Raw genomic sequence first — 24,912 nt, forward strand, 5'->3', positions numbered from 1 at the left:
TTGTCCATGACAGAGCAAAAGCTAATGGGAGTCCTGACGTGAAGAAGGAAATACCTCCTTGGATGACCTTGACTAAAAATACCGAAAACCCAGGGATTCAATGTGTGACATCCAGTAGCTTCTCAGTCTGTTACATGCTGTACGGACAAACATTAACAACCTCTCAGGTGTTGAGAAGGACACAAGGCGGGGTTTCTGTTTTGAAAACTTGCCAAATGCACCGACATGACACATATTCCAGGAGCACAGAGTGAGGATCTAGTCCCCGAGTTCATCTTCTGCATGTTTCATCAGCCTGCTGTACAGAGGAGAGGAGCTGCTTTACTGCAGCACAGAGACACCATGTAATGTGTGCATGCTGCTCTTACTGAGCCTTTAATCCATTAGCTTTGGTTTACAGGTATATAAAAACGTTACATACATACATCTATACGACAGCAATGACAACTGATAATGTAATACAATGCAGTCTTTCCTTGCTTCTGTTGCTGGCTTCATTTCGGGGTTTTGTGTAGTCAGTAGCCTCTCTTGAACAAGATTGAGTTGATGTGTTTGGGTGCTGGATGGGTGCTCATGCATAAGGTAATCGGCCGGAATGTAGGAATGCATTCACACCCCAAGTTTCTGAATAAACTCCCCATCAATGAGGCGGCGTATGCAGGACAGCAGAGGACAACGCATCACACACACCCACATCTACGCGGACCACCCTGACGGAAAATGAAATCAAGATGTGTTTATACGAACACACGTTTATTATCTAGGACGACCAAAGCGCCTCTCATTTGCAGACTCGCACACACGCACAAAAGCCAACATCATGTTTTGATGAAGTAGGTTGCTCAACTGCCCAGTCTTGTTGAACAGACAGCTAATGCATATCTCTATACCATGAACCCACAAGGTTCAGGGAGGTCAGCTGTTACCACGGAAGGCAGGAGCTTCAGGGACCTATTCCGAGCCATATTGGTGGAAAACAAGCTATACTAAAGGCTGGATTGAACAAACAACAAACAATGTCAACAAAACAAAGGCTTCAATACGAAACCTGAACGTCTGATTGCAATACAAAATGCACCCACATGAAAAAATGCTCTGTCAGCTGTCCTTAATTTTTTCATGCTGTCTAAGGATGCAAGCAGACGGATGCATTTGGTAATATTCAAATTAGCACCATTTAAAACTTATAGCCAAACAACAACATAGCTAAAGAAAACAGTAGGTTCACTAACATCTAAATATGAGTTTTTGGAAAACATTAAAACATATTCCTTTGCAGAATGGGACATAGTTTCACAGAAATTTGTCATGCTTACTCAGTCAAGTGTATTAAGTATACTAATGCTTTCCTAAAGTACTCAGATTCAAAATATTAGATTGATTAAAGACAATAGTCTATGCCATAGTAACATAGAACAAGGCAACATGAAAAACTGAAAGAGAAAGAAACACTAAAACTGTCTTCTAAGTTATTTTCTCTTTGGCTTTTTGTCAGGACAAAACAGTACTTTAACAAAAAGGAAATACAAACATCATGGGGCCAATCATCCTTTATGAGAGACACAGAAATGAGCAATACTCTGAATTTTAGAAAAGGCTGTCACCGTAAAACCGAGAAAGTATTAACTTAATTTTGACATATCTGGCTTTATCAGAAAAATGCTTCACTTGTTCATCAATAGGCAATTCAAGTTAGTCTGCAAGTACAAATAGCAGTTTTTTCAGGGCTTGTTTTGCATCTGCATAATGCAATTGGATATAAGATTGCAAGTCCAACAATAAAAATTAAAAATACATTTAACATGCTCAAGTTTAGCAGGGCTGAATCAAAAAAGAATTCCCCGTGTGGATATGGATGATTGCAGCTGTAACACCAAGAGTTGATATACAAGTTTTCAGGAACTTAAAGTTCAACACTTCAAAGGCAGATGAATGACGGTCTGGAATGTCATGATAAACACTAGTAGTATAAAAATAGTCCACAATGTGAACAGAAAACATGGAACACAAAAGGCAACTCCTGAGAAAAAGAAAATGTCAACAGCAACAAATCTCAGAGGCAGAGCATTATCTGACAATCAGTCTGAGTCAGTGTGAGCTTGAGTTAAACCTGTATGTCTGGTGCTTGTCGCTGCTTCGGGGGCTGTTAACTGAGACAATGATCATTGTGCAACGCTCTGTTTTCCACTGCAGGTATAGTGGTCCCTTTCAAAAACACCTTAAAGCAACATAAAACAATTACCACTCTTTCTGCAAAATCCCACACAGACGTACACACGTTGTAATGAGGTATGTTGAGGTTTGGGGGATAATAAGCAAAGTCACAGTCGGTCTTAAATCAGAGCCCTCTGTCATCCTACTGACCTGTCAGCAGGATAAACAAATCACCAGAACAAAAACACGCTTGCCCACACACAGCCCTCTTCTGCACACTTGTGCAATAAGCAGGAAGCATTGAAGCTGACTACGCTAAAGTCAGCATGGGAATGTTGTCACCCTGCATCTGAAAAAGCTTACTGAAGGAACTAATTTACACAGATGACCACCCGACCAAAGGCAAACGCAGCAAACTTCAGAAGCTTGCTCCAAACTCAATGCTTTTAAAAATGTGCTTTGTGCACATCTACAGTAAAACAGGATGTTGAAAATGCAAAAAAAAACAACATGCTGCATTTTCAACAGTCAGTCCTTCAAGAACACAACAAACACAAAACAATTACAACTCCTGATACCGACGCATCAACGCATCCTGTGAACTTCTTACCTGATTTCAGTTTGTCTTTTTGTCCAAACAGCCTCAAGCCTTTAGGTTTTTCCCGTTTAGGGCTCGGGTACGGGGACGCGGAGAAGTTTTTCTCTGTCTGGACCTTCTTCTTCTTCTGGACGTTGTTCCCCATTTTGGGGCAGTCCTGAATCCCCTTCTCACATCTCGTTGTTCTGTGACATTACATTTGTATTTCTTCTAAGACCTTCCCACAGTCTTTTGCTCGCCTGCATGAAAATACACACTCCAGTCAAAGTCAATAACCTGTAATCCCTGTGGTCAAGTTATTTCCTGCTGATTCAGTGCTGCCAACACACACCAGCCACCGTGCAGTGTTTGTGTGCTGAAGACCCACTGACACAATTCCTTTCAAACAAGCTTGCTCTGACGTATACACACCGATCCAGGGTGAAAAAAATCAAACGCAAACACTCAAATCAGTCCAATTGTCAAAGCTGACACGCTTCCAGTCCTTTACATCCAGCTGCTGAAGCAAGGGTAGCATCCGACACTGGCAAGCTGTGTGTGACTGTGTGAATGCAAGTGCCCCTCCCACTTTCTCTCTCTGTGAGCGCAGAGCTCGAGAGCTGAGCATTCACACAGTTGAGCATTTTCAGTGTCAGAGAGAAGTAAAAAAATAAAAAGCATAAGCAGACACACACCATTATTCTTTCTCTATAAATCATGAAAATGGATTCACACACTTTTCCTACATGTCAAACGGCACTCTTTAAATGCAACAGTATTTCCTTTTGAAGCAAGCAGAGTTCCTTACATTGCAAAACCATTATAATCACAGCTGACAGACATTGTCAAAACAACGTAGTGATGGAGAAAAACACACGCTCACACGGAGAGAAAGCAGCTGACGGTAAAACGAGCAGTGTCTCAGCAGCCTTTCCGCCTGTAGAAATAAGCCACAGAAAGTGGGACTATAAAACAACAAAGAGGGATGGTCAATTATTCAAGTGATCTTCAAAGGTGCAGCTCTCATGATAAGCACCCACACACACACCCACACACACATGTGAACACACACATGCACTGTGACATAGATAAACAGCAGAGCGAGCAGGATATGTGCAAGTCAACTGGTCGGACAGATCAAACATTTTTCTTTTTTTTTTTCCCAAATGAGAATGTTCCAGCTATGCTTGGAGGAATTACAGATGCTGAACCAGATGGGTGAGTCACAGTAACAGTGGTGATATGGGATTCGGAAGAAGCTTATATTCAACAGAGCTGTTAGTGTAATGTGAAATGATAATTATCAAACATACTGAAAGAAGAGGGCAATACTGATCAATAGAACATTTGACATTTCCCTGACTTTGACTGTCACTCCTCTTATCTGCTTTTTTCTTGGTTTCCCTCTGCCTCCTCTTCCTGCTTCAGATGAACACCATCTGAATATCATGATGTCTTGACAGGGCATATCCAACAACGATGATTTGCAGAGAGGATGATAAAACTCAAACGATGGGAACACAACTGACACACTTGCAGATCGATAACAGTCATTCTGCTAAACGAGGTCAGACAGAGGAATTATCGTGAAGCAACGCTGTGCATACCATGTCAAACATGAGATGCTAAGCAGGAACAAAATGGAGGAAGAGGCAGGGAGTGTGATGATGAGGGCACAAGAAAGTGAAACCACATACTTCTCATTGTGGTCACCATGATCACGTGTCAGCCCCCCCCCCCCCCCCCAATCCCTCTGATGTGTAGCGGCCTGCTAGAAGATAAAAAAAAAAAAACCTCCTATAAAAAGTAGATTTACTGACTGGGGGAGTGAGGATAACTAACATTTACAATCTCCTGTTTTTTTCTAGAACAGGAATTGATTTTTAGCTGCAGGACTTCCTGAGAAATTCCAGATAGGACTTTGAATGCATACCGTACACCGTGCAAATATGCGTGTCCATTAGAGGAAGAGGAATGAAGGATGATATCACTCAAGCCTCCGATCGAGGAGTGTAAAACGATCTGCAATAAAACGCTCCAAGAGAGATGCTGCCTCTTAATGCAGCACTACCAGAACCACACCCAGTCCATTTGCACTGGTAAGAGTTCTCTGAGCTCACTATCTCATTTGTCATAGAGCTATGAGAGTGCACTTTAGTGTGTCTGCGCATGTGTGTGTGTGCGCGCGCGTTGGATGTGCCCTGCCGTCACCTTTGAGCTGTATTGCAACATGCCAAATATGCCCCAGATACATTCAAATATGAGTGTGATCAAAGATGTGTGACATTGTCAGGAGGAACGTTTGGATGTGACAGCTCTAGGAATCTCAAAGGAGAGTGTGCACGAACGAGTGTGCAGAGCATGCAAACACAAAAAGGACACTTGTGTGGAGGAATGCTGCTGTCAGGGTGTTGTCATCAGGGAAGGTGGTTGTCAGGGTGACTACGACCAGGGCCTCAAGGCAGCATTAAGGGAATCTACCGTATTGCTCTGTGTGTTTTTTATTGGTGTATAGCCGGCGGTTCTGAGCGTGGGGTCTTGTTTGGAAACATTGCAGAAATAGAAAACTGGCATCCCTTACAGATTGACCTACATTCCATTGACAGCATCTATTCTTCTGAGTACACTTACAATATCTTCAGTTTATTTTTAATATCAAGTGAACCTGCAAACATCTGCCCACCACTCCCATCTTGTGGCAAGCCATGGTTATGACAATGAATGCACGGAGACTATATAGTACACGAAAGTCAAAGCACTGCCAAAGAGTACCATGAACAGGAATACACAGTAATGAGCAGGTAAACTGCTGTTTCTTCTGAGTGTTTGCGTACATATATGGTCGCGCACCGGTCTTAGGGTGAAAAAAGTCACCACCTGACTCAGCCACCCGACCCTGCTTGCCCCAGGGGAAATCTCCTGAGTATATCTTGCTGCGCTCAAACATCAGCTCAGCCTGATTTCAGACTGATAATGTACTGGGGGGGTGGCAGGAAAAAAGTCTGAGAAGAGTCCGAGGGACAGATTCAGCTGTTTGCTTTCACACATGCAGCTCACCCTGAAACTGCAGGACGTTTTCAGGAGTTTTGTGAAAGTGTGAAAGCACTTTAAATGTTACTCAGGGCCTCTGTCCTCCTGATTATACAAACAGCGATGAGTTAGGGTATTTTGCTCAAATATAGCAGCCCTATAGCTTCATATGACATCTTGGTTTCCATCCCTCCTTTATTATCCAAATTATTTTTTTAACCCAGACCTTAGGTTATGTGGCCAAACAAATAACATTAAAGTCAAGTTGTAGAAAAATCCAAGTTACAATAGAATGTCTAAAAATGTGTGCATCGGGAGCCACTGTCACTTTGTTTATGTATCAGTGGTGTTAAAAAATTAATTTAAAAAAGTTCAATAACATTTCTAAACAGATATTTAGGGAGGAACTGCATCATGCTGAAGTAGATATGTAAGTTTGAGCTTGTGCGTGCAGAAAAAGCCTTTCAGATGATAAGTCAGTGTGGCACTACAGCCAAAATCAGACAGGGACACTTTAAGATAATGTGACACTGGTCAATGCTCCAAGATGTTTCATCCAGCCTGAGCAGTCAGAACATATACCGCTCCAGATGTCTCTACATTCAAGACTGACCGAATTCCTTATTGTCCGGCCTATTCTAAGAGACAGAGGACACACAGCTGGATCAGGTACAAACTGTTCAGCAGGTGTATCTATTACAAGTTACGTAACAGGAGCCACACACAACACACACTGTCCTGAGGGTAAATCAGTTCTGTATATCCTTGTGTATACAGACTCCCTCTCTGTCAGCGCCACGCTGATGTCTTCCAGCTGCCTCCCCGCAACATCAAACACACTGCACGTCTTGTAAAACAAACCATTAGCTCTTATTCCATAAACAATACCTCTTTGAATGTTGATTTCAAGTGACTCATGAAATGGCTAGTGCTTTTATGTAATCTGATGATGACATTTATTTTTAAATATCCTGAAAAAAAGGGTTATAAAGGGTTATTATTACAAACTAATCCAGTCAAATTGCAGAAAAATATGTGTGTGTGTTTGGGATGAGTATTATTCTGATGAGGAAAACACTACATCTGATTCTCCCTCTCACTCCCCACACCTCTGCATACTTCTCTTCTGTGCATGCCCTCACACTGAACTTGACTTTTAGGACGATCAATGTTTCACTCAAACATTATTTTGCCAGAGACCCTATGGTTGCCCCACAGTACTGCAGCCACAGTGCGCTCCTCGCAGCGCCGTTGCCTGGGAGACGTTTACCTCACCTGCATGGCTTTCGCTCTGCGGTGATGGGTGAGGGTTGGAGGTGTCTGCTCACCCAGGTAAAATGACGTCACTCGTCAAAGTGTGTGTGAGCAGTGAAAGACGTTTAAGCAGGGAGACTGTGTAGCTGCATTCAACTTTCACACTCCCCTCTTCCTGCCTGCCTGCCTCATGTCCTTTTCTTTTCCCTCCTCTTACTGCCTTCATCCTGTCAAACTGTATTAAAGTAGCCGTGAGTTGTGGCCTGTAATAAAGCTAAGGCTGTATACAATGTTCTCTATGTAATGAGATGTTTGCTCTTCAATTACCCTGCTGGCTCTGTAATCTGCGTTATATAGTACGAATCTACACACCCCGACTGTTTTTGTGATGTGGCAACAGCACATGCAAAATGGAAAGCAGACAGAGAAACTTAAGGGATCTCTTAACAAACAGTTCTTACACAATAAAGAGTATTCTCTTACCGACACAAGCACACACACACACACAACTACACACTTATCAAAAACAATGACTTCACACACTGACGCACTTGTGGAATCCCAGGGATTGTTCAAAATGAGATCACCACTCATCAAGCCAGCAGCCAAAGATGCGCTGTGCTGAACAAAGCAGGTAGTTGCGGGAGGCTCTATACGCCCTTGTGTGTGTGTGTGTGTGTGTGTGTGTGTGAGTATGTGTGTGTATGTGTGTGCGTAGGTGATGTAATGAATCAGTGCTGGCGCTGGGGTTGGCGCCGCCGCTGCCCTGTAAGCCCAGCAATATGCTGCTGACACACAAACACAGAGATACACTCTGATACAGGGCAGCACTCGGCCACACATCCTCAGCCGCACAGCTCTGCAGGTGTTCAGTCCACACACAACTTTAGACACACACTGATTACACAATAATAAGCAACACACCCACAGCAGTCCAGGATCGAAGGTATTAAAGCAATCTGAACAGCAAATCAAGAACAGAAATAGTCAGTAATGAGAGAGAGAGATAAAACCTGAAACTAACAGACATAGGTGTGTGTTTGTGTGTATGGGTGTGTGTGCCGAGTGGTTGCTCTAATTAAAAAAGCATTGAGAGAGTTTTCCCTAAGAGGCGTCTCAAGGCTGAATGGGGCTTTGTGATTTGTTGTAATCTCTCCCCTCCATCACATAACTCAAGGCCCAATTTGGCATCCAGGCTGCCGGGCACGCACACACACACACACACACACACACACACACACACACACACACACACACACACACACACACACACACACACACACACACACACACACACACACACACACACTCACCACGGTAAGACACGGCTCCCAGGAATTCAGCACATCAAAGAGTGTTTTATTATTTTATAGGAGAGGAATGTCTGTAAAATACAGCCGGTAGTAGTCAGAGGCCGCATGAAGAGTTCTGGATAACCGATGAGCAGATCTGAGCCAGAGGGATGACACAGACTACGTAAAGCCATCAACAAAGACATATTATTGAAGGAGCTACATGTCACTGCTTCAGGATCAAGAAGTGCTGAGAGGAAGAAAGGAGGAGGCTAGAGGAGTAGGACAGAGTCTGATTGTTGTGTTTTGTTGTAAAGGGTGTTGATAGGGGGCTTGAAACGTTGTATGAGATTTCTTTAAACTACATTAAATATGTATTCCATAAGCCAATAATAAGAAAGGCTGCTGTGCAGGAAATAATTTCCTCAATATGCATTCACTTTTTCCAATCACAACACCTTATTGGGTGAAGCAGAAAACAATGCAATGTTGATTTAAAAGTGAAGAAATTAGGGGCGCAGATGGCCTAGCAGTTAGGTCGCACCCCATGCTATAACCTTCAAGCGGGCAGCCCAGGTTCGATTCTGGCCTGTGGCTCCTTTCCCGCATTTCATTCCCCACTCTCTCTCCTAGTTTCCTACTCTAACCACTGTCCTATCCAATGAAGGCAAAATAAATAAAGTGAATAAATTAGTTTGCATCAACTGCAACAGCGATGACTTACATCAAATGTGTTATCAAATGAGAAAAGGCAAAGCATTGACTGGTTTTTTTCTGTCATGAGAGAATCTTTAAGGGCTTTGGTTAGAAGTCAACATGTAGAATTTAGGCAGTACAAAATTGAAGAAGCAGAGTTAAGTACACTAAATGACAATAAGAGAGGGATTTGGTTGAGACTGCTCTTTTACCACCTTTTTCTTACCACAGGTGCTTTTTCTAAAAGATGTTGTTGCAAGAGTTACAGGCAACTGATAAAGCAGGATAATGACACTGACATCAAGATAGAACAGCACACTATAGGTCAGGGCAAAGTCAAACTTCTGCTTTTGATGCTGAGGAAGATGCAGTGTGTCAAAACCTTAGTCCTTTGCACCTTTAATACATTTGCCTTAAGAGATTCGTGTGCTCCATTATTTTCTTTGGTTCCTGTCTTAAAGGAGGTATCCACTGATTTATATTTTTGGTACGTCTCAAGTCCTTCTCTGAGAGCACCAACCTCCATCTGTGGAGTGGCTGAAGCGCAAGAGTTTCCTTCTCACTTGTGTAGTTTGACCAGTCTTTTCTGGAAAATGTGGACATGTCAAATACCCCCACTAAAAACCAGGGAAAGGGAGGATATGAGTACATGCAGAGTATGAGAGAGAGTGTGTATGTGTTTCTGGTAGCGTCTGTGTGGTGAAAACTTGCGCAAGACAAATGCCTCTGTACAGACTTCTAAAAGTACTAAAGTCACTCCGCAGGTTCAGGAAGAATGACCCAAAGTCAGAGTATAACAATAATTATTTACTGGTGAGAAAACAGGCTTAACGTACTCTCTCTGTGGGAGACATCGTGCCAAAGAAAACAAGACAATCCAAACCTAAGAATGTGTTCACACACGGAGGGGAGACAAAAATAACCTCCTGTTAATAATGGTTAAGTCACAAACAAATCATTCTGTTCAATGGCGTTACGGTTTCATTTTGCATTGTTAACTATGGAACCTGTCAGTCTACAGACCTCCAGTGTATGTAGGAGGCTTTGAAAAGATTGACACCAAAATTCATGTTGCATCTTAAACTCTAATTTTTACATTTCACAGATTTCCTCTCCAAAGTAAAACTAAGAACCAATAGTACATGATTTGGAATGAACATTGGGACCAATCACATTTATCACATTAACCCTAACTAACCCTTACCCAACTCAAACTCAACATTTAGCTCAATTGGACCCTAAAGAAAGGTAGAGATATTAACATAGTTATAAACGTTAATCCTGTGATGAATACATTGTATAGATGGCTGGAAAACAAAATTGGAAAACAGTGAAACAGCAAAAACTCCAGTCAAAAATCTCAATGACACTTCTGATGTATTAGCCTCCAACCTAAACAGCGATTCCATAAGATGAAGCTGCCATCAACAAAAAGAACGGCGAAGAAGAACTGATTTAGTGTAAATTTTCACCAACACAAACTCAGTGTGACGCTACTGGAAAGTGTAATCAAAGCTGGTAAAATGCCAGCAATCAGTGTTTTCTTATCACACATTTTCAGGCTCTAATTTTTCAAGTTATCAAAACAGTTCAGACACAAATGTAACAGTTTGTTACTATATCATCTTAAATATCAGTGTGTTTTTTTATGTGTATGTTTTGTGTCATTTGGAGTGGTAAACACTACTTGCCTTTACTTCCAGTCGCGGATATGAAATTGGTATGGGATAGAAGAAAATGGTATTGTAACTTTTTTGGGTATGTGTTTGTGATTATTTGGATGTCTCCAAAACAAACTTCACAGTGATCCTCTATGGTCTTAAAATCTGAAAAACACTGAGACAAAATGCCAAGAAATATAGTTCCCACACAGTCTTAATAGCAGCCTTTGGTCACATCCTCTGCTGGGAAAATATTAGCCCTACTACTTGAAACTTGGTTTCAAATGGAGTCACTGACTGTTACCCATCCAGTATTCATAGTTCTTCATAGATCTCCAAAACCACAATGTTAGGCATAATGAGGCATCATGGAAGTCCCTTTTAGGCAGAACAAGCACAAAAACCACAAAAGACCAAAAAAAAAAAGTTGTTGGATTGTTACTGCAGTAACACATGCAAACTTGTTCACACACAGATACACAATGACAGAAGAGATGGCTTTAGAGATGGAACAAAAACAGGAAGGACTGAGGGTAATCTCTGTCCTGCCGACCGAGCAAACGCATCAGTAAACAGAAAGAGGGATTAGACTCTCTTTTCAGTCTGTGTGTGTTTGTGTTTCACTTTCACTAAGTCATAAATGTGCAGACTGATGTCCTTATGATAAAAACAAAATCAGTGTAATCAAAAAGTCATCATGTTTCTGTACAGGTTGTGATCATGACAGACAAAAAAAGGCAGACAGCAGAGTTGCCAAACAAGCAAACCTTGTCTCCTCAACAACACTGTGACTAAATAAGGAATATCCATCCAGAACTTCTATGCTCCTCAGACAGCATGAGAAACATCTCTAATGTACCCATTTATAGAGGAATGTGTTACCAAAGTAAAACATAACAATAGTTAATGTACTGTACTCGTGTCACTTTCTATTTAGGGATAGCTTGCAGTATCTAATTTTTTCAGCTTTTTGATTTCCTTTTCCTTTTAATACTGCATTAATTGACTACTTGGCTAAATATGTAACGCATGCAAGAAGTAAACATAAAACTGATGTACATGTCAGTAATTTGTTATGAAAAACTCATTACACAGAACACATATCTAAAACCTGCAGACAAAGATCATGATGTCTTGGGAGTGGTGAGCAGTTGGCATATTGGAGCTCATTTAGACTTTTTAGGTCTCCAAAAACTCATGTTGGAAATATCTTGATTTTAAAATTCTCAGTGTTATCAAGCTGTTGCTAACTTTGTCTGTTGTTTGATGCTGGGCATCTTGCTTGAGTTTTGTTTGGCTGGATACAGTTGTCTGTACATAAGAAGCTGATGGGGCTGAACCAGTTATGGTAACATCTGGTTAATATTAATTATAATTCTCTGAGCAACAGCTTTCACATTGCACAAACTCTGTTCTGATTGGTTGATGTAAACATATGTATCAGTGCAGCATTGTTATTACAGATTAAATGAGATCTATTATACTCACTTTCACCATCTATTAAGTCAGTCTGGGACATTGATTAAGTAGCATTGCGAGATGTGTATTTCTACTGGCTTCAGTAAAATCCCTTATTTCAGCCTTTGTCTAAAACTGTTCATTTCAGCTGCTGTCTCTTTAAGGCCTCCCCCCAGGTGGGTGTGTCCTTGAAAGAGTTGCCTGGATGGGCATGTCCTAAAACTTTCAATCAATCAGTCAAATTTATTTATAAAGCACATTTAAAAACAGCAACAGCTGACCAAAGTGCTGTACATGAAACAAACATTGGCAGAACCTAACGTCAGGTTTTGGCCAAGTTTTGCAAAGTTCTACTGACAGAGCAGCAGGAAACCCGACGGGGGATTACGCCAACAACTGTGTATCTTTGCCGAGGTTTAGTAAGGACCTCCAACATCCTAACATTATATGTATGTATTTAAATATGTATCAGCATAATAGATCTCCTTTAAAGAAACTGTAGTTTGGGGCGCTGGTGGTGCATTAGTTAGCGCGCGCGCCCCATGTATGGAGGATCAAGGCCAAGCGGTTGGCCCAGGTTCGAATCCGACCTGTGGCTCCTTTCCCGAATGTCACTCCCCACTCTCTCAATCCCTGTTTTTTTTTATCTCTGCAATAAAGGCACAAAAAGCCTAAAAGTAAACCTTTAGAAAAATAAACTGTAGTTTTTGTTTGATGGTCAATGAATATAGAAAATGTGCAAAAGCCTTCAACATTTGGAGTTTCATTTTGGTCATCCTTGTGGAAGATTTCGATGGAACTCAATACTTCCAGTTTGTTTGTTTCTTGAATCACTCACCTTTTGCAGGTTCATGGTTCTGTAGCCCCAGTTTGGCGTCCGTCGACCCAATGACAGCACGGTTTATTCCGTTCCCAACACTCTTCTTCTTCTTGCTCCCTCTAAACCAGCTGAAGGCGTGTCCCAAGGAGCTTCCCGACTTCTTCTGCCCACGCTGAACCCTCGCCTCCCGGGCTAAGATCTCAGTGATCTCCTTAGGCACCAGGTCCCCTGTAGACCTCCTCCGGGACATCCTGGAGGTTGGTCCTGGGAGCTAAGGCCTGGTACCTGCACCTGGATCAGCGTGGCTTCTTTCAGGGACACAGGATTTGAAACCTCCCTGCCCTCCTGGGTTTGATGTATCCCTTTGTTCCTCTTTCGCCTCGTTCAGTGTCTCTGTTTTTCCTGTCTGTCACCACCTGAGACAACAATGAGATCAGCATGATGAGAGAGATAGAGGGCGAGATGGAAAGTCAGAAACATTGGCTCAAAATGAAAGCCAGTGAGAGGAAAAAGTGGCATGAAAAAGCCAGTAGTACAAGGAGGAATAGAAGTGATTTATTGTACTCGAGATATTAACTGGAATTTGTCAAATTACATGGGACACTCTAAAGGATTAAAGAACCATAAATTAGGAAAGTCTAAGCAGAGATGAGTCTTACTTTTTCAACAATCAAGAGCATTCTCAAACTGTCCAACCTTAGTTTTCCATCCACTCATCCACTCCTGCTTTCTCTATTTCTAATCTTGTACTTTTCTGTATAGAGGAGAAGACGTGGGGAGGAGAGCTCGACTTCTGCAACATCTGTGTGTGTTTGTGTGTGTGCGTGTACATGCATGTGTGACATGTGGTTCACATCATCAGAAAAGACTGTATGGGTGAGTTAGAGAACACAACGCTCAATTCAATAAAAACATTTAGTGGCAGAAAAGCATACTTTCTATTTCGTAAGACACATCTAAAGAATGCAGATGAACACAGGACCATCTATAAGTGCTGTCAAATACGCAAATAAGGCGAAAAATTTGCTGTTAGCAAGAACATAACTACACAGAACTTACTCAGCGAGCGTGCTGTCCTCTCGTCTGCTCCCCTTTTTTCTCTCAGCCTGAGAACAGCTTTGCAGAGCATGTGTGTGCGTATGTGTGTTCAGCAGAGTGAATGAAGCTCCATGGTCTCAGAGTCCCACCCTCTGTCTGAGAGCCAACCTCTCCACCCACCTCTCACAGTGTTGTTGGGAGTCAGCCTCACCATTCCAGCTGTAGTTTCTTCTACTTATGTTCCAGAAGGCTCATAGTAAGCATTTTTTGGTTCCAGTGTTAAATCTTTAACTTGAGCTGCATCGGTCCTTCAGAGTGTCTTGTCCTGCTGCTGGCTTTGCTTTTGTCTTAGCCTCCTTTCCGGGGATCAGGTGCAGTCATCCCACTCTCCCTCAGGAGTGGAACCCCTGGGCCAGGAGACATCATTACAGTTGAAAAGAGAAAAATTCACACCTTGGACCGAAGTACAAATTGATAGATCAAAAATTAAAAAAAGTGGTACAGAACTTGTGCAGCTGTAATGAAAAGAACAGTTCAATTAAACTGAATATGATAAAGGAAATATGATTAGAAGGTCTCAGAAACTACTGAGCAGTCAAGTGTTGAAAAGGTGGTGTGGCAAATGTGAAGAGGTTCAGCTGTTTTTTTTGTTAATTTGCGAGGGGAGGGGCTTTTACCTGTCACTGTGCAGCCAGGTGGAAACCTGAAACCCCTTGTTAACAAGACAAACACACACAATCAGACAGACAGGTAGTCACGGGGGGTCAGTCTCGTCCACTTACACTCATCCTTAATGTACCAGCCGTGACACTGAACTGTGAAGCTTGTTTCAAGTAGAAGTGGAGGGGAGAAGACAAGGTGACATCATTGTGTGTGAGTGGGTGGGTGGGAGGTTTTGAGGGGAGATGATGTGGGTGGAGTGAAAATGTTTCTTGTGGGACTTGCTCATCTGGTTTCATTTTGAGGAGGACCCACATGGATAAAGAGAGGGAGGCAGGAGGACAGGAGGTGGAGGAGGGGTAGCAGCCTTGGGGGGGAACAGACAGAGACACACCTGTGACAAAAGAGTCTAAAATACACTTTATGTACAAGCATCAAGGAGCTTCAATGAACTTAATATGCTGTCTATTCTATGCTGGGGTATTTGTATCAAATCTCCAACCAATATCTCTCACATAACATGTTTTAAATAGTAGCTTGTGCAACAAAATATAGTCGTCGATGAGGTAAGCTAAGAGATGTTAGCTATCCAAAAGCCATGTTACTTTTTTTTTTTTCATTTTTACCCTTACTCCTGGGCCTGAGCCTTCAAAGCTCAAATAAAAAGCAAAAGAAATCCTTGCAAACCACCTGGATGAAATAATTTGCATCCAGTTGATATTTTTAAGAAAAAAGATATAATCTTTTTCAATTTGAATGTGAAAAAGTCCTATTAACTGATCTGTTACATATCCTGTCAGTAAGCTGCAGGTCACTGTCTTCTTTTAGCTTCTGAGATGAGGCAGCTAGATTACCTGTCTGTTGGGATTCCTGGGCTAATTCCGGTGCATGTCCTCAGGATATCACTGTTAGTATGGAACTCATGCTTCACATTAAAGGGCTAAATCCATCAAGTATACGATATAGCCTCAGTGCAAGCCAGCAGCCTCTTACAATATCTTGAGAAATTTGTAAGGCTCGTCTTCAGCCAGGAGTGGATTCACATTTGTTTCTATTTCAAATCAAAGTTATTTTCAAAAAGCCTGACCTGTTAAGAAGTTTTTTTAGCGGGTGAATATTCAGGATTTCTCAAGTGCGTCGAGCGTATTTTGAGCCCATGTGGTTGGGGAATCCATAATGAAGCATGTACTGGTGTGTTGGGAGGGGTTAAAATGAGTCATAGTTTAGTTCACTCATGCCTAACAGATTGAAATGTTTAACTGGTTTCCATGGTAATACAAAACAGCAACTCTGTAGGTCTGCAAGGGAGCTGTACAGTCTGTGTGTGTGTTCAGTAAAAGGTACAAAACATTAATGACCAGAACACTCAGAGCATATTGGGGAATGTATCGTCTTTACTCTGTTTCCACTGTGTTTCTCCCTCTCTTCTTCTCTAGCTCATCTGTTGTAGCAACATTTGCATGCTAATATTTTATGTTTTTTAAGGTGTTCGCTTTATAATTCAGAGGACTGGAACATGTAAAGTCTTTACCTTAAGATGATTCTCTATGCTAAGTAACTCAACAATGACCAAAACAACCGTAAATAAAGGGATGGAAACATTACAAAAGCCTTATTCCTCGCTGGGAGATAAAAGGCCGAAAATGCTCCATGCAATATTTGACAATTTTAAGGATGTTTACTTAATTTACTTATGATATCTAAACCAAAAATGCACGATGTAAATATAGAAATATAAATAGATAAAACAACATTTTAAGATCAATTCATACAAAAATAAGGGTGACAGCACCAGTTAGTACCACACAATCAAATCTTAACAGCAGCAGCACAAACTTTCAGTCAATGACCCGTGTGTATGCATGTGTGTTGGATGTAACTGAAGGGTGGCTGCAGACAGGAAATCCATTCCACCGGCTGGGATAAGCCCAGCTCCCTCGGACCAGCATTATCATTCCCAACCTGCTTTTGTCCTGCTGCACCAGACACATTCTTTCTGCACCAACTGCTTCACTCTGTCCATTTCTCTAACAAAAGCATACAGCACTAAAACTACGCCGAAAAACATCAAAACAGGTCTCAGCTGTATTCCTTTCTAGTTTTGTTCAACCCTCAATACAACATATATTTGTTTCAACATTAATAAATGCATTTCGAAGAACCACCGAGTATCTAAAGCACTGAAAAGAACAAAACTCTCCAAACTTACATTCCACAGTCCACTATTTATAACACCAAACAACTGAGGGCATGAGAGGGGTGGCAAGGGAGGGGAGAGAAAGAGAAACGAGGACAGAGATTGTTTCATTTAATAAAAGTTTTATCGAGAATAAGGAGAGTTTCCAGATTGATTCTCAGCAGTGAAACACAGAGGGGATTCCTCTGTGCAACAGAGACAGCTTTGTCCTGTCAAGACTTCCACTAGAGTCAGTGTTGGCAGCGAGTTGTAGTTGAAAAAAGGGTTTACCCAAGAAGAATGAACAAAAGTACTGGGAAGAAAATTTATACGGCAAAGTATCAAAATAGTTTTTTTTCACGATACTATGTTGATTTTCCAGACCCCGACATCGATGCATTAATGAAATGGATCAAAAATGTCCACTTATTTCCACCAAATTGTAGTAGTCATAACAGCCTGTGTGCCTCTTGGATGTTGGGTAGGCCTGCTAGTGGATACTACATGCTAAAGCTGCCACGAGCAAGAGAGACAGCAGCAGTAGTCAAATGATATAAGGATGTAGTGAAGCGAGGGAGCAGGGCCGATGTAAAAACAGTTGTTAAAGAAGGAAATATGACATTATTCTATGATTGTTTCAAAGGAGTTACACTCTAAAGAGTTAATAAACTTGCCCCATCATACCCGCTGCTAGCTTTGCAGCCACAGCTTTGGGCCCTTAGAGGACACTGTATTAAAAACAGACACAATTCTGATGTGGCCAACTCTATGCATGGGAGAAAGTACGCTTCAAGAAGCCATTGTCTTTCAGCACAATTCATCGCTGCATTCACAGATGCAAGCTGAAAACCTACCATTCAAAGAGGAAACCGTATATAAACTAGGTCCAGAAACATTGCAGCCCTCTCTCGGTCCGGGTTCATTTAAAATGGAAATTCTGGACGTCGAGCCTCTGTGCTTATTAGTAGAGGGATCATCCGGGTTGTTATCAGTTCTCAGAATCTGAGATGGTATGGGGGTGCATTAGTGCACCTAGGGTGGCTGGGGCTCAGAGGTAGAGATGTGATGCTACAGAGTGGTAAACATGACCCTGTCCCATTCTTTTTAACATGTTGCTTGCTTCAAATGTTTTTAAGTACATTTTTACAACATCCTGACTTTATTACATTTGGGGGTGTATAACATTGGGGATGTAACAGAATGGTACAACAATTCAAATCACTCATAGTGTTGTTCTTTGATGTGGAAATAATTTTCTTCTCTGATCAATATATTCTGTTGTGTAAGACTGACAATAAATGGTTAATTCCATTTTGTGATTATCTGTCTTAACAAGCTTAAAGATGTAAAAACAATAATGCAATTCTAGCAATAGGAAAACCCTGAATTTGAAGAGAAGTTGTCTTCATATTACCAATGAGTGTAGTTATAGTTTCTTACATTAAATTACTCAGAACCTGCAAATCAAATAAAAATCATAGAAACTAGTTGTAATATCTCATCAAGATAACATGTGACAACTCGGCTGGAAACTGAAAACGTATGCCTAGTAGAAATATCTTTTCAAACAAAAATAAAATCATTTATTGTCTTAATTTAAGACACTTAATCTGTCTTTGTTTCAGATTGTTTTGCAGTGAGCAAAACATAAAAAGTAAAGACTCCACTCCATTCCAGTTACTCCAGTCCAGGCACGTTATTGACCCTGGTGGACAGTGATTGGCCGTCCCGTCCACATTCCTCTGACCCTCCTCTAAAGGAGACGCAAAAGACTATGCTGTAAGGGCATGAGGGAGATGTCCATTTCATTTCAAGCTCATGAGAAAAGGAAGAATGTAGAGGATACACTGTTGAGTCATGTCACTGGTAATTGTGTTAAATGTAATGAAGCAGACAGGAAAAAGAAAAAATGGGTTGAACCTGCTGTAAATGAAGCTGTGAGAGTTGTCTGTTTTCTGCTTTATGGCGCCTCTGGGGAACTATTTCATCTAAGAGCCAGACGACAGAGACAATAAGGTTATGGGAGGGTCATGTTCTCACTAGCTGTTTGCTGTAGCCTAAAATAAAGACGTAATCTTGAAAAGGTGTTTGGATGTCTTAAAAACTGCTTCACTCTGCCAATACAAATATGAGGTGAGTTGCACATTTCATTAGAAATAAACAACACAACAAACGTATAATTCTAAAATAATGCAGTATGCATTTTATCGTTTTCTGCTGCCTTTTTAAACAACAGCTACTTATTTGAAGCTAACTCTAGGCACATCAGCTGCTGTGTTTGAAATACAAAAATTGGAAAAACTGGAGGAAAAAATGAAGGTAATTGTTCACCCTAGGTTAGTGTTTCTGTCTATCTAATACTATCTAGAGATGAGGGAGGGTTCACCATGTGTGTGTAACCCTGTCATAGAAAAGCTTGGTGACCCTCAGGCCGTCCATCAAACTTTATTAGCCATTGGGTGTTTGCTTCTGCCTGGACAAGTTGAAGCTTGCCCGTTGAGGTTCTTGCTTTAAGTTGACATGGCCCTTTTTGGACAAACATACACAGACATACATTAAACAAAGGGTACAGTAAACGTTATTCATGGTCCATGACCGTGTACAGCGCAGCTTGTTTTTCCCTCTCTAAGAGATTAAATAATCAAACAGTCAGAGCAAACACAAAGCCCTGAATGTCCAATATCTAGAGTGAGAGTGTCTCCACAGTGGATGGTAATAGAAGTATTACCCAGAATCCAGACGGTTCAGAGCCAAAACACACTGGCTGTGTACAGAGCCATCTGGCCGGGAATTCATACATGAATATGCACAGAGATTCATGAACACAATTCACTCAAATAAAACCATGCAGAAATATTAAGGACCAGATACACGTTACTTCTGAAAAAACTTGGTTTTGCTTTTTCTTGGACTGCAGAATTAGATTTTTTTTCCTTACAAGCTGTTTTTTCCCTTTGACCTTTGTTATAATTTCAATTTTTTTTGCTATCCTAACTCTTAAAAAAGTCCATATTTGGTAGTACGGTTAGTTAATTGGGAAGTCACATTTCTACAAATTTAGTAATATTTGAATTCAATTTTAATTGTCTTTAAAGCATTGTGTACTGGTGGCTATACTTTTAAATACAGTAAAGTGTACATTATTACTAATATGACAACTTTGGAAAAACATTTTCTTACAAGTAAATGGATTTGAGCTTATATTGCTTTTCTAGTCTTCTGACTACTCAAAGGGCTTTACACATCATCTCAGAACTACACATTCACACTCTTAAGCCAGAATTTGCTTTGTGTGTCTATCCCATTCATACGGATTCACACGCTGCCGCCGACGAAGCAGCAACTTGGATTTAGTGTCTTGCCCAGGGTAATATAATCATGTATGTGCATTAGCTTAGGATCAAACCCCTGACCTTTCCGTTGAGGGATGGCAGACTCTACCACTGAGCCACAAATGCTCTAGTGTTAAGCATTTGTTGAAACCAATAACCATGATGTGAAAAATGTCACAAACACAGGGCAGCTGAAGCTACATGTTAAAAGTATATTTTGTTAATTTATCCTGAAAGGTGCTTAGCATTTTCGGATCAAGACATATGGGATATGCCAACATTATTCAGGATATTTGCTAAAATGTCTTAACAGAATATTTATTGAATGTTAACTATAGTCTCACAAGGAAGGAAAAATATTGACACATTGGTGACTTCAGGGAAAGCTTTAGGATTTTATAGTTTTGCTTAACTTGTTTTTGTCGTATCTATCTCGTCTCTGACCCAAACTGTGGTCCTAATGTATCCAAAAGTTCAACTGCAAGCTTCCCCCAGGAGAAGCTCTGTCAGCTTAAAAGTATGCTTTTTTTTTTTTAGATGTGTCAAAAAAATGTACTGCCAGAATTGTCGATCATGCTTTTGTGTTTTCTGTACAAAAATGCAATTTTCAATCGATTTTCCTTTAAGAATCCTATCACCCCTGTATACAATGTGTGACTCAATGCACCATTCATAACATTAATCACTTTGCTATTTTGCATATTCTTTATTTTAACTGATTTACTTTATAGTCATCCTTTTCATTTTTTTTCCGTTATTTAGCCTACTTTTAAGATAACTATTGAACACTGTACACTTTTTTTCACATATCCAAAGTTTTCTTTTCAAGAGTAAAACTTGTACATACAATATGAGGTCGCAATAAGTTTCAAACACATCATTTTATGGAACATGGGGTATTTAAAAGTAAAACTGAGTGTGGTAAGTAAAGTAAAAACCAGCAGAAAACTGGTTATTGCAATGGATAACTGCTGCTATAAAAACATGAAAAGAAATATTTTTGTTGCAGGAATTCCTGAGAGGGTGTGGTTGTTTGGAACAGGACAAAAACAGGCCACAAGTTTCCATCCATCCATCTAGCCATATCTCTTTCTTTTGCTAATTCTTTGTCTCTCCCTCTCTTTCCATTCGCAAAGGAACTATCAGCCTGTTTTTACTCTCTCCGGGGGTCTTTTAAATGAGGCACTGACGCCACAGACAGGTGACCTCTGTTGAATCTCTATTAAAAACACAGGACTGGCACTCACACAACATCTAATTAAGGGAGCTGTAAACACAGTGGTCATTTTTCGGGTGAAGCAATCTCTGAAAACAACTGATATTACAAACAAAGTCGTCCTGTCAAAGTCAAAGGCTTTAGAGACTGTGCAATATTTTTTTTGTTAACTCATATAATCTGTTATTGTAAGGATTTGTCGTAATATTTAATGTCTCACCTCAAACTAGCATTTAAACCACAACAGTAACATAATACAAACAATTGCAGATCATTAAAAAAAAAATGATAAAGTTCATGCAAAAGAAACATCTAAACTGACTGTACGCACACACTATCCAATGATTCAGTGTAAAAAACATTTACCCCCTTGATCGATGTGTTTAGGTTTCGAGCAAGATTCAGGTGGATTAAGTATCTTCATGGAGTCATTATGATACTTTTCTATATGAAGAGTAGCTCCAGGAAAAGCTTGGTGAGCCTCTACTGGATGAAGATAAATAAGATAAAGGGAATTCTACAATATATAAACGATTTTGGTTGATAAAACAGTATTTGTGTGCTTCCCAATGATTTGACCAGACAACTACTTTAAACCATACTCGGAGCTTTGTGAGGCTATCGGTATATTGATATTTTGAGCCAAATACTAAATGTACACAGCATGGTAATTTGTTCAAGTAAGATAGCAGTACGTTCTCCATATCCTACATTATTTGAACTGTCTGATGCCCTGCTGACTGTTATACAGCTGAAGAGAGGCAGGAAATGTTGGGAGGAGAGAGTGGGGGGTGACATGCAGCAAAAGGTCGGTTTGAACCTTCGCCCGCTGCAACTACTAGTTGGACTATAGACTCTCTACCTGGGGCGTGTGACATAACCGCTAGGCTATCCAACGCCCCTTTGTCCATATTTATCTATAGTCTATGTTTCATCTTCTGGGCACCATGGATTTTGAGGCCAAATTTTATAGTTATTCAATAGTTTAACTTGATTAAATAGAAAAAGACAAGGTCATGTTGGCGCTACAGGAATAGTGAGGGGATCACTAAGGTCACATGTATCACAGTCAAACACAAGTATTCAATTAATTCAAAGATGTTCGGTCAAAGATTTCATTTCAACATGTAATTTCTCCTGATGTTTTCACTGTTGACAGCGTTCTCTTTGTAGCTCAATTCGGTCACCTGCTATGACAGCATCTACACTGTAATCCTCATGGACTGTGTGCGTGTGATCTCGTCTGGGTTTGTCTCATCTCTCCATATCAGCTCTTTCCATCTGCCAGATCCCTTCATGGGAACTGGTCATGGTTGCTCAATAGTATACATGTAAAAACAGTGAACAATATTGTATTTCTAAAAGGTTGATTCAACACAAGATACTGGGGTCTGTACAACAGTTTTAAATCATGGGCTCTTTTAAAAACATTGCAAAAACTGTTTCAAAGTAAAACTATGAGAGACTAAATATACATTTTAAAGAGAAGTAGCTTCTTTTAAAGACTTTCCCATGAGTCATTAAACTATAATAAAAGAGCTGTGGGAACAACCCAAAGCTAGCTGTGGCTTTTTAAAGGGTAAGCACATCTATAATTCTAAGAAGAGGAAACATGCCTAATCCAGAACAGGAGAAAAACACACTGAAAAAGGACATAGGGCCCCCTGCTCCATTATATTAAGTGATCCTTTAAGAACATAAATGCCAACCAGTGCAAACACTGGGTGGCTGATGACAAAAAGAAGACAGTGTCTGACAACTATGAAGCCAGGGCACACTCTTTAAAATAAACACCTGATAGGTCACCATCATTAAAAAAGCCTTAACTATACACAATACACTTACCGGGACAATACTCTATTATGTAAGACACGACTGATGGCAGGGAACAACAAAGTGAGAGAACATCATTTAAAGTTTTAAAAAGTTTGCGTTTGTTATCAGCCCAATCAGCTATTTTCTTAAAGGTGCACTAGGTAGTACAATTTGAAAGTTGGAGAAGCGAAACAATTGTCTACTATATTTTCTGAACTAAATACACAAACTTTATTCAAAGGAACAAATGGGTCCCTGGAACACTGTTTGGAGCTAATAAGCTACCAGGAGAGTTAGGCTTTCACTGTTGAGGGCCCCCCAACATAACTTCTCGCGTAGCATTTTATCATCAAACAATGTTCCAAGGACCAAATTTTCCTCTGAGGACAGTTTGTGTATACAATTATGAACATGTACAATAAGATCTGTAAATTTCTCTCCCAAAACTCCATAGTGTTCCTTTAAATGACAACACATTCATAGATGTGAAATTTTTTCACGGTAAGTGATATTGATAAAAAAAAAGTTGCCCATTTTGATTAGGTTACATTTAAGAAATATGTCTGACCATTTTTTTCCAAATAAAATACAAGTGAAGTTGTTACAGTAACTATGTTGGCTTGATAGGGTGTAAAATATTTACTTTTATTTACGGATCTACAAGGTGTTGTTGCTACTATTCACCAGCTATGTCTAAACCTCAAGTTCTGTAAAGGTATAATATGCGACTTTGAGAGTAGATGTCCAGTAGATGTCGCACTTTAGCACCGGTCTCTCAAACCAAAGCTGTCCCTTCAGCACACCACCTCCTCTCCTGCCCCACTACTCCCTCGTGTTGGGACCAAGTGCAGCCATTTCTATGACTGATCTTGACGGATTCAAATATGCAGCCCCAAGTTGATTTGGTTTTTATTTGTTTTAAGTATTTTATACCAAAAAAATGTCTTATCTTCGGTTTGAAAAGTCTGTTGGTTCTCCTTGAATTGTACTCTTGCAATGAAACTTCACCATAATACCTCTACGTACTGCGTCTCTGATTGCAGCGCCGTCTCTCATCCCTCATGAGGTGACTGGGCTAACGGTGGGACAGAGAGGGGTGTACATGAATGGAGCCACATAAAAGGGTGCTTTCAGATTGAACATTATAGTGTGAAAGTCTGAAGACACACTCTTGTAACTTTCCACAAATTGCACAGTTGTCAGTAAATGCATAATAGGATGATCACAACATAGTTTTTAATAATACCTGAGCATCTTTAAGTGAAAAACAAAAATAAAATGTAATTTTTGGGCATTTCAGTCTATTCGATAGGGCAGCTTTAGAGACAGGATATGTGGAGAGAGAGAGGGAGATGACAAGAATTAAACTGGATCAACATCAACACTCATATCTGCGACAAGTGGGATGAGGACTGTAGCCTCTGTTCATGGGGTGCCCACTATACCAACTGAGCACCCCATGTGGCAGGTGATACTAGAAAATGTGTACACTATGAAATCACAAACCCTGTATAATTCACATTTCTTCTATAAAATAGTGACACGTACAAAAAAAACACACATTGATAAAGACACACTGACGAGACATTTTTTGTGAGTTTGGACAGTACTGCCAATTGGAGCAGACAGTAACAGACTAGTCCAAATGAATGTACAGCATATGGCCTATCTCTGTGGGACATTCAGTCCTTAACCACAACTCCCACAATAATATTTGGTTTCCCCCAAGACCT

General features: G+C 40.5%; 1 protein-coding gene across 3 annotated transcripts in view; it reads right to left on the minus strand.

The window, feature by feature from the left end:
* Nucleotides 1-14,142, minus strand: part of nhsl3 (NHS like 3) — a 42,299-nt gene extending 28,157 nt beyond the window's left edge. For 2 of the 3 annotated variants that reach the window (XM_061058834.1, XM_061058833.1), the window contains exons 1-2: nt 14,002-14,142; nt 12,961-13,358 (exon numbers count right to left, since the gene is read on the minus strand). In XM_061058834.1, coding sequence (XP_060914817.1) covers nt 12,961-13,192 — 232 coding nt within the window. In that variant the 5' untranslated portion in view covers nt 13,193-13,358; nt 14,002-14,142. Of the gene's footprint in view, nt 1-2,764; nt 3,294-12,960; nt 13,359-14,001 lie in introns of those variants that run through there. The other variant, XM_061058836.1, reaches the window with a different exon arrangement.
* Between the last annotated feature and the right edge of the window lie 10,770 nt (nt 14,143-24,912).

This window comes from Labrus mixtus, chromosome 16, assembly GCF_963584025.1.
Source record: "Labrus mixtus chromosome 16, fLabMix1.1, whole genome shotgun sequence".
Lineage (NCBI taxonomy): Eukaryota > Metazoa > Chordata > Actinopteri > Labriformes > Labridae > Labrus > Labrus mixtus.